A 12,467-nucleotide genomic window follows, 5' to 3' on the forward strand; every position below is an offset into this window, starting at 1 on the left:
GTCACATGCCTGAAGACGCTCCCATTTCTCACCAAGGTATCGTTAGCAAAACAAAAATGGCAGTTGTGAGGTCTGTTATTGTTTAGCAGTTGGCAAATAATATTTCCTTCTCCAGCTGGTTGCCACTGTTGGGCACCTGAACAAGACCCTTAACCCTCAATTACTCAAGTTGTACTCAGTCATGAATGTAAGTAGCTAAATGCCGTAAAATGGAAATTAACGTGGTTTGTACTAAATGTACTAAAATAACGCCCTGGGAACACCAAACTCCTCCCACAAACTTCCTCTCACTGCTCATAAGTACTCTCTATTGATGAAATGATGAACCTGTGATACAACAGAAAAGTGGTCCTTTTTAATCAAGTTTTTTTCCTCTACCCATTTAAACCTATTATAAGGAAATAGTATAACACAGCTTACTGCACTATTACCGTACTTAGTATTGGTGTTCACAGTGAGTTAAGGGCAGCTTTTTTTAAAGTGCAAAGGTGAAAAGAGAAATTAACAATGATTGTACTGACATGTAAATGAGTGCAGAAATGACGTACACCGTGTTCCCCCTGAAAACATTCACAGGCCCCGGCAGGAGGAAGTGAGCTGTGTAGAGTTTAGAGCAAAGTCCAGCCCTTCACTGAGCCGTTCACTGAGTGTTGAAACAAGCATGGAGTGGTTGAAGTAGGATGAAAACAGGAGACATGTGACCAGACTTAAGCGGGGAAGCCTGTTTCTTCCATAAATATCATGGATGTAACACCATTTAGCCAGAATTAAGATGAACTAGTGTAGCCATTCTGCTGATCCTAGCTCAAAATTATATTAATCATACAGGCTTATTCTAGCAATACAGACATACGTTTCATGCATGTATAATGCATTTACACGTCAGTTATAAAATACTGTAATAAAATGCTCTCAGTGTTGACTGAACTAAAAATAAACGATTAAAAATCATAAGCGCAACATTTAGTTGTATTCCGTAAATCATGGATTTCCACCAGCGCTGAATGAAATGTGAGCTTTGTCTCGTGGCTGCGGTCGCCGTAGATTATAACTAAACTAAACGCGCGCTCCCGAGAAGGGGCTGGGTCTCGCGTCGAATTTGAGCGAGCATGCGCTGTTCGGGGGCCTGCCTTAGCGGGACGTTACCGGACGTCCCACCGGGACTACAGTAGGACATGTGGCGGACGTGGACAGCGGATTAGGGACGTTCTCGAGCGAGAGTTACACGGAGACACGGAGGTCAGATAACGGGGACGGATAACGGGGAAAGATAGTGGGGACACATAACGGGGACGGATAACGGGGAAAGATAGTGGGGACACATAACGGGGACGGATAACGGGGAAAGATAGTGGGAACACATAACGGGGACGGATAACGGGGAAAGATAGTGGGGACACATAACGGGGACGGATAACGGGGAAAGATAGTGGGGACACATAACGGGGACGGATAACGGGGAAAGATAGTGGGGACACATAACGGGGACGGATAACGGGGACTGATAGCTGGGACGTCCTTCGTTTGCTGGGTGGTCGTCATTGGTTACGACCAATATTAGTAAGTTCATACCGAAACTGAAAGTGAACCCCAAGATGAAGAGCCTCATATTCGTCTGCTGTACAGGCCTGATAGCTTTCCCGTACGGCTGCAGTTCAGGTAAGACCGCGATTTACCCAAATATGTTCAATCAACCGTCTCGCCGTTTGTCCGTTTAAATAAATCCCTTCAGTGAACCACCTGCTACCCAAAGTTTGTGTCGAGCTCTGGGAGACTTCGGACTCTTATCAGGGCGACTTGTTTACATTCGGCCGTAAAAACCCGCCTACGCGTGACATTTGAATTTGGCGTTTAACGTGAAATTCAGGTCGCTGTCAGAAATACAGAACCGGAGGGTCTGAATGAACGTGGAGTGGCATTAAAGGGCATTAAAGGGCATTACCGCAGCCTCACGGACAGAACGAAATAACGCAGGAAGCTGCGCTGTAAATGCGCAGGGTAACAAAAGAAAATCGCCAGTTAAGATGGTGTCAGACTACTGTATGAATTTCATGGCATGGAAATAACTCATTTAATTAAATTTTGAACGGTCTAGAATCTCCATGATATAAAGAATGTGTACGCTTTGATTATATCTATTAAAAATTATTCTGACTCATGAAATTTCTAATAGTTAATATTTAGTATGATGTGGTGGAACAGGTGTTTTCGTGTCCCCACGCATAAGGTATACATTTTTACATGAATTCATAAATGATTTTGGGTGACTGTGGTTAAGAAATGTCCCATAGTTTCTGCACACGACTAGTTGTATTTCATTAGTGTAACTTTGTGCAACCTTTAATCACGGGTTTTGGTGCTGTAATTTAATTACTTCATTGCTGTTTTGTTTTTTGTATGTTTCTACTGTCTCTCTATGACAATGATCAATAAGTCACTAAAATCTTAAAGAAAACTTTCAAATCTTAAAAATTCTGTTGAAATGATGGAAAATAAGATCTGAGTCTTCTCCCCATTTTCATTCAGTCTATTAAGAAATCAGCAAAGCAAGTCAGTCCATTCAGTAGCTGTTAAAGTTCAAAGTTGAAGAATGGCCGGTCAGTACCTAACATCCAATATAATTACATTACATAGATACAACACGTTTACACAGATATAGCACCATTGTATCTAATATTACACAAATATAACATCGAGTGTTTAGGTATAACTATATTGTTATATAACATATTAACATATGTTATATCAGTGCCATGTCCATTCAGCGGGTCTGTGGTATGGTTGTGGTGGCATTGCACTTCACACAGAGCCACAGCACTTCTCTTATTCTTGCCCACATTTGCAGAAACACACACACCATCATTATGTAATGGCGTTCTATACATTATCGTGATACACAAAGAGGCCTAGTGCTTTATGAAAGTTTTGGCGTAGCTTCTTATATTTATATAATATATAATATTTATATAATGTATAATATTTGCAATTCAATTAAACTGATACCCCAGTTGTTAACTTCACACAATGTAGAAAATCTTTAATTTGTAGTCAACTTATCAATTCATCCTTATCAGAAAGCAAATCAATAACATGCACATTTTTAGGTTTTTTTTTTAGTACTTGTTAGTTTAGCAATTTATCAGTGGTGTGAAGAAAAAGAGAACGCTTTGCACAGTTTTGGATTTCATCAGTCTTAGTTCCATCTGAGCTTCTGTTTGTCACAAAGCCATGTCACTGACACCCTCTTTCTGATCTTTGCACTTTCATCTTAATGGAAATAAAATGCAAACACACCCCTTTCACTTACACTTTGAATACCAGAAAAACCTTAGTTTCCAGCATTGTGGAAAAAACCCTCTACACACCACCAAGATAACTGCAAAATATCAAATACATGCAATATATTAATTATAAGATTAGGTTAATTAATAATAGTAGTGATTATATGACTTAATAATAGTGCCCCAACGTCTCAGGAGAGATGGACTTCCCAAATCTCAACACCCCCAGAATGAAGTAGAAATTATAATGGATGATAAAGCCCTTAAATACAAGAACTTGACTCCTCTGTTCCATCTGTTACTTAAATCAGAGAAAAAGAAACAAACTAGCCATAGGTGCTCATTGATAATAATCCAGCGTTTGGTAGCAGGGCATGTGCATGGTGTGTGTGTGTGTGTGTGTGTGTGTGTGTGTGTGTGTGTGTGTGTGTGTGTGTGTGTGTGTAAAAATATATAATAGGCCTGTTTTGATTTATGGATAAAATAACAGTATCTAGTTGAATATACCCATCAAGGGTCCCATTTTCATGGGTTCTCCCGGGTCATCTCTCAGCATAATGTAACCACACATAATGTAACCACTAATGCTCAAGCCAGTTTCTCTAACTACACAGATCATAGGTCTATGTAAAGTAGCTGAACGACTAAATGGTAAACCAAACTGTGTTTGGTTTGTGTCTGTTCCTCTTTTCACAGGTCTGCATTCTCTGTATGTATTTTCCACATTCATCGTTGGAAAAACACCGTTCCCAGAGTTCAGTTCAGTGGTGATGCTGGATGATGTTCAGCTGTTCTATTACGACTCAGATGTAAAGAAGTTAATCTACAGAGAGTACAAACCAGACCGTGAAGAAACAGTACAGCGCAGTACATTAATATTTGATCATCAGTACAGAAGCATGAAATACAGGGCCTTGTATTCTGCAAAACAACTCAACGTTACACGTGGTAAGAGCATATAAATACATTTTGAAAGGTAGGGTAATGTGATCAGCAGCAGTGCATGCAGTAATTTGATGCCTGCTTTTAAGTTAATGCTGCCAATATAAACAGAAAATATGAGGGCAGTCAGTGTTCCACTGATTTGTCAGGATCTGATTTCAGCAGATTACCAGACAGAAATGTTTTTTTGATTTACTCCTTGGGTTCGAAATGGCAGTAGGGAACAAAAAAGGTTGCAGCTAATTCAGTTGATACCTCAACATCACCAATAAAACAACCATCACCAATACCTCAACATTGGTGGACAACAGTAAACAACACCGTGGACAAACCCCAACACTGCCTTGGACTGTGAATTTTCGAGTGCTGGTTCTTAAGATTCCAAAGATATTTTGGAATTTGATGAATCTGCAGTGACAGTGGGGGTGACTGTATATCATAACAGAGTAATGTAATGATTTAGATTTGAGCCAGAGATGGAAGAAGCTGACCCAGAGAGCACGAACAACCTGACCCAGTAGTCAGAACTGGTAAAAACTTTTATGTGTGCCATTACATGAAAACTGATTCTAAAAGAAAAAAAGGAGCTAGCTACTAGATATATTTCTCATTTTACTGGCTTGTCATGAATCTAGCTAATTAACCTAACTAGGTTAGTCAGCAGTGCTCCCTATCGCTAATAACCAATGTCTTAACTGGCTAAGTGGGCTTTAGTGCTTTAGTGGTCTAATGTGTGTTTGGTAGGTTAATCGTGTGTTTAGGTTATATGTGTCTAGCTAAGTGGGCTTTAGTGGTGTAATATGTGTTTGGTATGTTAATTACATGTGTCTAGGTTATATGTGTCTAGCTAAGTGGGCTTTAGTGGTGTAATATGTGTTTGGTATGTTCATATGTGTCTAGTTTATGTGTCTATCTTAAAATGTACGCATTATCATTATCTTCTCTTCTGCATGGCTCACTTCAGTGTTAACAACAAGTGTTTGTAAAGATGCTGGATCATAATGGGAAATGTAGCTAGCTAGCTAAATAACAAACATTAGAAACTTCACACTGAGATATTAATGACAGTAGCTAGCTAAACGCAAATGTTCACTTATCCTTATTGTTGTAAAAATGATCTACTTGGAATTCAGAATCATAAGATCATGTATAAATCTCCGTAATACAACTACGTGGAGTAGTTTTAGTCTAGTATGGTTTGAGCCACTGAGCTTAGAACGTCAGTCAGTTAGCTGCTAACCTAGCTAGCTAGCAAGGTTAGCAAATGTTAGCTAATGTCAGCTATAATGGTTGAAGTAACTGCACTTACCCTTTTTACTTCCATACACACAGGCTCTTAAACATCCTCTTTAGTTTCTTTACATGCCCATATTGTGAGAAAAGCAGCAGTCCTTTGTCATCATCTGAGACTGGTTTTCCACATCCCATAGTTGTGGTAATCTTCAAGTGTGAAATGAGCACTAGAGATAACGGCGTGAGCGGATGGTGCTTTTCCAGTGTGCCCTTTAGTTTGACACTTTTCTATTACCTGGTGCTTAGCATTTCAACATCATCAATTAAACAACCATCATCAGTATCTCATCACCATTAAGTCAAATTCAGTAATAACATCACCAATAAATCATCACCAATAACAAAACATTGTACATTAAAACCATTAACTCAAATTCACAATACTTCTACATTTACCAGTAACACGAACAACATCAATCTCCTTTTTGACACTCTGACAGGGGTTCATATTCAGCAGAGACAGTCCGGTTGTGAGATGTCTGATGACTCCCGAGGACCACTGCGGTCATGGGATGCTTTTGAAGGCTTTAATGAAGAAGACCTCTACTTCAACACACAGCTCAGCACTCTGCAGTCTGAAGGAAAATGGCCAAATACATGGGACAGGACTGCTAGAAATGATGTTCAATGGATGTATGCAAATGTTTACACACCTCTCTGCTTTCAACTACTAGAGAATGTTCTGGAGATAAAGAGAAGTCATATCATGAGGCAAGGTAAAGCAAATATTTTCAGCTAACCTGAGAATATGATGATTCACTTCATCAGAGTCAGTTAAAGCTGCGGTTAAAGTTCAAACTTGGCATCACAATCACAGTGCTGAGAGAACTGCGTTTATTTTGGTTCGGGTGATTGGTTTATTGTTAACTGGACCAGACCTTCTGATTAAAGAGATTAGATGTATTTATTTTTTAATTAACTTGGGTGGGGGGGTGGGGGTGGGTGGGGGGAGCTTAGATCTTGGAGCTTGGAGGGGGTGTGTCTAGGACACCAGACCTCACCTCCTTCTGGAGATGTCATGGGCTTAATTCAGCAAAACACAGATCTATGTGATCTATGCTGACCTTTCAGTTATGCCATACTTGTGCTCGTGCCGTGCTCGGAATGTTGGGATTAGTTTTTTCCTTGTTGTTGTATGAGAAGAGGACACCTTAGAAAATGGCAGCAGATAATGTATCATGGATTCATCGTCTGTCTGATTATTTGTGGCATATTTGATATACCCGAAGTGTTCAGACAGAACACCTACCTGATGACCTGTGTGAGAAGCTTCTGATGTTGTGATTTCTAGCATGAAGTGAGTGGGCTGGGCCCTGTGTAAAGCTCTAATGGTTTGGCTCAGGATGCTTGAAATCTTATCATGTGTTTAATTCTAATTTCTTAAAACCAAATTCTACAAGTAAAGATGTGGCAGACCTGGCTACAGAAGCCCTAGTACTCATCTCTGCTAAACGTATATACGCCTGCCATCTACGTTCTCTCACCTCAGCTACCCAGTCTCCACATTTCACCTTGTTCCTTTCGCATGCTCCATCCACTGAATCCTCAAATGGAACTGTAAAATAAACTATCCATATGGGTACTTCACTGGGGGGTAGGGGTACCTAACTAGTAGGTATGGGTACTTCACTAGTGGGTAGGGGTACATCACTAACGGGTATGAGTACTTCACTAGTGGGTAGGGGTACTTCACTAGCAGTGCATTAAGACCCCAATAATCAACAATCCTCCTTTTTTTACAAAGAAGACAGTGACTGAGGCAAGTGAGGTGGAGGGGCAGATGTTACCCTGAGCCAGAGCCTCCATTATGTACTGCTCCATGACCTGCTCCTCCTCCTGGGAGAGTTGTTAAACTCTGCACATAGAAGGGACTGCAGATTGATGGCATAGTCATAGGCAGCTGAGCAGCCTTGGAGGAGCTAAAGTCCTCCACTAGGTCCTGCTATGTTGCAGGGATGGGGATGGTGTTATGGGCCTCTGAGCTCTTCACAGGCTCTACAGACATCTGGTGGAGGCAACATTGATGGCAGGAGGGAGCCCAGTGCATGATATGGTTATGTGACCAGAATATGTGAGGGTCATATGTACAAAATAAGAGCATCTCTTATGCAATCCTTTGACAGGCACATAGAACGTCACAGAGGCAGGTGATGCACTCTTTCAGATACACCCAGCTGCCTCAGGGTGCTGCTACCTCTCAGGAGGATGCAGATGGCCTTAGAGGGACCTCCCTCAAAGTGAGCGGTGGTTCTCTTCCAGGAGGTGGTCGTAGGTGATCACTAGGCGCCACCTCTTGTTTGCAGGCCAGCTGCTTATTATGATTAAAGGTAACAAAAGAATACAGTGGCAAGATGGCTGAAGGCATGAAAGAACATGTTGGCAGCACAGACCTGGAAGTGTAGAGAAGTGTAGAGAAGTGTAGAGAAGCTGAAGAGTGTCATGTTTGGTGCTGTACAGCCAAGCAATGTGGAGCACTGGAGGGGAGTAGATGTGTGCTTAATAGTGGAGAGAAGAACACAAAAGAGCCATACAAGGTACACAGGTGCTCTTGTACAATAATCAGGTGACTGGAAGTGGGGAAGGTACGGTGTGTGTGTGTGTGTGTGTGTGTGTGTGTGTGTGTGTGTCAGTGTGTATGTCCCCATGTTAATAGAAAACCAGACACAGGATTAATCGTGATTGTGATGTAACTGGGTAATGATGACATTGAACTGTTTGTAATTGGTAGTGTTTCTTGTCTTTAACTCCTCCTCTGAAGTAAAGCCCAGTGTCAGGCTCTTCCAGAAGGCTCCTACACACTCTGGAGGGGCCTTGCTGACCTGCCTGGCCACTGGCTTCTACCCGAGTCACATCAACCTGACCATGCTGAGAGACGGCCATCCCGTGTCTGAGCAGCGCGTGATTGGAGGGGAGGTGCTGCCTAACGGAGACGGGACCTTCCAGATGAGGAAGAGGCTGGAGGTCAGTGCAGAGGAGACGCGAGAGAAACACAACTACACCTGCACGGTCATGCACCTCAGCCTGGACAACAAGATCGACATCAGCATGGGTATCAGCCCTCATCAACCAATGTTATTGTACACATACTGTCTAAATATACATCCATCAATAACCCACAGATGATCCTTGGAATAATTAGTAAGAGACTAATTCTCACTTTTCCTCTGTTGGCAGAAATCAGGCCCCCTGTAGACGCGTCCACCATGACTGTGGTGGTTATGGTGTTTGGGCTGGTGGTTGTGTGTGTGATTGTTCCTGTCACTGTTTTCCTCATATACCGCAGGAAACACAACGGTGAGATGGAGTTTTGTCTTTCATTACATTTTGCATGTTGAATCCCAATTCTGTCTTAAATGTGACATGCTAGAGGTGATGGTGGCACCGCAGAGAGAGCGAGATAATAGAGTCTTTATTCTCCATAACAATAGCGTTAGGCACAGAATAAGCAAACTGCAAGTCTGCGGTAAGAAAATAAAGAGAACAGAGTGATAAAAGGGCTTTGCGCAGGATCCAGATACTGCATGTGGTTCTGTGCAGACTGGCAGGCAACGTGCGCCGCCGATGGTAGGAACCTGTGGGCTTATATAAGAGACAACAAAAGGGGGGAATGAGGAACAGGTGTGCTCAGTCTAATATGTAGGTGATTGGGACCGTGGCAGGTGCGTGGTGTGTGTGTGTGAGTGAGAGAATGGGTGGGTGTGTCCCTCCTGCTGGATGACTGGCCTACCGTGACACTAGAGGCATTACTAAATGAAGATGAAAAGATTTAAGAGCTGTATTCTTCATACTTTTCTCCTTTTTTACACCCACTGCTAAAATAACTATTGCTTTAGGAGACCTCATATCTACCCTCAGATGGCCAACAGGCCAAACTCTGTATCCCAAGACCACTAGTCTGTCCCTCACTCACATACTGTACAGGAACGGTGTGTCTCAGCTGTACGCAGACATAGAAAGATGAGAGATGTATTTAGAGGACTGAACAAACCTAAACAAATCCAGCCAGAGTACTGTTCTGATTACACTAAACTCACCACAGAGGATGGAGTTTGTGTGTGTTTTGTTCAAATGATAATCCATTTGTTTTGTTTTATTTATTCTTATCTGTTGTATTTCCTGTTGTTTTCAGCATATTAGGAGCAGAGACATCTCCCCCGGACACTTCCACTGCTGTGTGCAGTAAGTAGTTTAATTCAAGAGCTCAGTTATTATTTCTGTTAGAAATACTGTGTAGTTCCACACATACTGTAGGCTCTCTTATGATATCACTGAATTAGAGCTCAGTATAAAATGCCAATCAATAGTCAACTGGTTACTCTTATGCAAAACATTTAACACTCATATATAGAGACGATGTTGTGAGCACAGGTCTTGTATTTTAACATCTTGTGTATTTTACAGGAAACGTTCAGAGTGAGACATCTTCAGATGCTTCCACTACAAACTAGAGCAATCGATTTGTACTAAGATGGATATGGTATTGTGTTTTTGTTGATATGTGTTTAGTTATATTATGATTTTTTTAATTAGATTATCTAGTGTAATTATTTTTTATTATAAAGTTATAAAGTTTAGTTCTTTTCATAATTGATAGAGTTGCAATTAGTTCTGTTTGGCCAGCAACAATTAGTACCAAATGAGTAAGCAGTCAACGTTGAGGCAGATTGCGGAAGTCAGCAGTGGGGCAGATTACAGAAGTCATTGTTGGGGCAGATTACAGACAGTGTTAGGGCAGAGTTCAGACGTCAGCATTGGGGTAGATTACAGAAATCAGCGTTGGGAAAGATTACAAAAGTCAGCATTGGGCTAGATTACAGACATCAGCGTTGTGGTAGATTACAGAATGATTCATGGCAGAACCTCTGGGTCTCAACAAAAAGTTCAGAGTATGAACCGGGTCACTGTGGTACCGTAGAAAACTTTGGAATTACATGAGGAACCTGAATATCACACAGTGTGGGCTCAGCCGAGGCACAAGTGGACGGTGACCTGAACACAAGACTCAGTCCAACAAACAAGTAAAGTCACGATAAGTTTTCTGTAAAATTAGAGTTGTACCATATTTATCAGTAATTTGACATATTCAAATAGCTGTCAATACATGAGTGTAATGTCAACTACAGATTACTGCTGTTATATAGAAAGATCAGCGTTCTTGTGCACAATTGAAATTAAGTCAGTAAAGATGTTTTCAGACACAACCTGAACCACTTGAATTTTTTTTTTTGTGTGTGTGTGCGTGCGTGCGTGCATGTGTGGCAGCATATTGTGGATCATATTGTGGATCATATTGTGAATCATATGTAGCGTTCTAGTTAAGCTATCAGTAACAAACTTAAGAGCTCACACATATGGGGGTTTAAAATATGGAGAATAGTTCTCTCTGTTTTGATCACTAGCAAATCTATCTGTACATGCTGGATTGAGTCAGACCTCTTGGGGCTAAAAGGTTTTCTTTATTGTACAGAGGAGAGTGTTGGGCATCAGCTACATGACTGATGTAAAATAATTAATTGTCATGAATCGTAAAAACCTGTTTTTATCAAACATGGATTTATCTTATATTCCAAGTGTAAAACTTCCCTGTATAATTCAATGTACATTAAATGAGCAGAAAGAAGTTTCTTACATTGTGGAAATGGCTTTTTCTACATTTGCATCATTTTATCTTTGCTGGCGCTACAGGTCAGAGCACAGCTATCGATACAGTGTATCTTTAAGTACTAATAATCGACCATTATTTACATAAATGAAGCAAAATTGGCGCATACAAATCAGTAAAACACCTGACAATCTGTCTGCTTTCTGTGTTTTATATTCTGTATTTTTTAGCAGTTAAAGGATACGCATATACTCCAACACAGACCAACACAAAGGGAAATATGGCCTTAATGCTCCAGAGAGGAAATTCAGATTATACACCAGTACAACATTTACATGATATGGTAAAATAGTAAAAATATAGTACAAAAATAGTATAGAAAATGTGAAATATAGTATAAAATTAGATATATGTAACCCCTCCCTAAAGGCACCCTAATGAAATGATAATTTAGGGGGAGCACATCTCAGAAATGACGTTAGTTCAGTGCCTCCAAAAATGTGTCTAATGCTGCCATGTTGATAGTAATACTCCTTTTAAACCCAAAGTGGTTAATGACCTCAATGATACACAGGTTTTTTATTTAAAAAAAAAATAAAATGTGTACGTATCAGTATCATATAAAGATATCAGCAGGAAAGGACAGGGTAATGAGTGTGTGTTTGGACACAACACTCAGTCCTGGAGTCTGTGGTGTTCTTCCACTCTCTCTTTCTGGCACAACAACATTGAGACTGAGATCTCAGACCCACCGTCCTCCAGAATAGGAGTGTATGTGGATCACAGTGCAGGAACTCTGTCCTTCTACAGAGTCTGACACAATGACCCTCCTACACACAGTCCACACCACATTCACTCAGCCCCTCTATGCTGGGTTCTGGGTCTATGGAGGATCAACTGTTAGGTTATGTGATCCAAAATAATGCTTTGATATTGTACTTTATTAAGTTGATGTAATTACAATCAGGTTTAGTGAGTATCTGCACACATTAGTCTTTCAGCTGCACCTGTTTCCATCACTGATCACAGGAGTTCAGGGAAGAGGAGAATAAACCCAGACACAATCCCTCTACACACTTTACAAATGACCACATGAGTAGATGTAACATTCATGCACACTGACATGCTGGAGGAAAAGGAAAATTAAGTCATTTGAATAGGGCATGTCAAAAGGAGAGCTGTAAGTAGAAAGAGGTTTTACATATAAAACCTTACTGATTACACCAGTTTACACCACACTCTTAATTTAAACATTACTATATTTTTCTATTTTAATTAAGACATATTTGAATTACCAAACAATCATGAAAACTACTTTTATATGCACAGCTGAGTATATTTATACAAAG

The 12,467-nt window shown here is 40.7% G+C and overlaps 1 protein-coding gene across 4 annotated transcripts; it reads left to right on the forward strand.

Moving 5' to 3' along the window:
• Nucleotides 1-1,133: 1,133 nt before the first annotated feature.
• Nucleotides 1,134-11,140, forward strand: LOC113568962 (DLA class I histocompatibility antigen, A9/A9 alpha chain-like). 4 transcript variants are annotated; one of them, XM_081695361.1, is made up of 8 exons: nt 1,135-1,659; nt 2,527-2,597; nt 3,978-4,229; nt 5,957-6,232; nt 8,275-8,565; nt 8,691-8,810; nt 9,646-9,695; nt 9,918-11,140. In XM_081695361.1, the coding sequence occupies exons 2-7, from the start codon at nt 2,591-2,593 to the stop codon at nt 9,651-9,653; spliced, it is 954 nt and encodes a 317-aa protein (XP_081551487.1). In that variant the 5' UTR covers nt 1,135-1,659; nt 2,527-2,590; the 3' UTR covers nt 9,654-9,695; nt 9,918-11,140. The 4 variants fall into 4 exon arrangements, with proteins under 4 accessions (XP_081551488.1, XP_081551487.1, XP_081551489.1 ...); XM_035529040.2 differs by lacking the exon at nt 2,527-2,597 and having other exon boundaries at nt 1,137-1,659; XM_081695362.1 differs by lacking the exons at nt 2,527-2,597; nt 3,978-4,229 and having other exon boundaries at nt 1,134-1,659.
• Nucleotides 11,141-12,467: the final 1,327 nt, after the last annotated feature.

This window comes from Electrophorus electricus, chromosome 2, assembly GCF_041902795.1.
Source record: "Electrophorus electricus isolate QZ-2024a chromosome 2, ASM4190279v1, whole genome shotgun sequence".
Lineage (NCBI taxonomy): Eukaryota > Metazoa > Chordata > Actinopteri > Gymnotiformes > Gymnotidae > Electrophorus > Electrophorus electricus.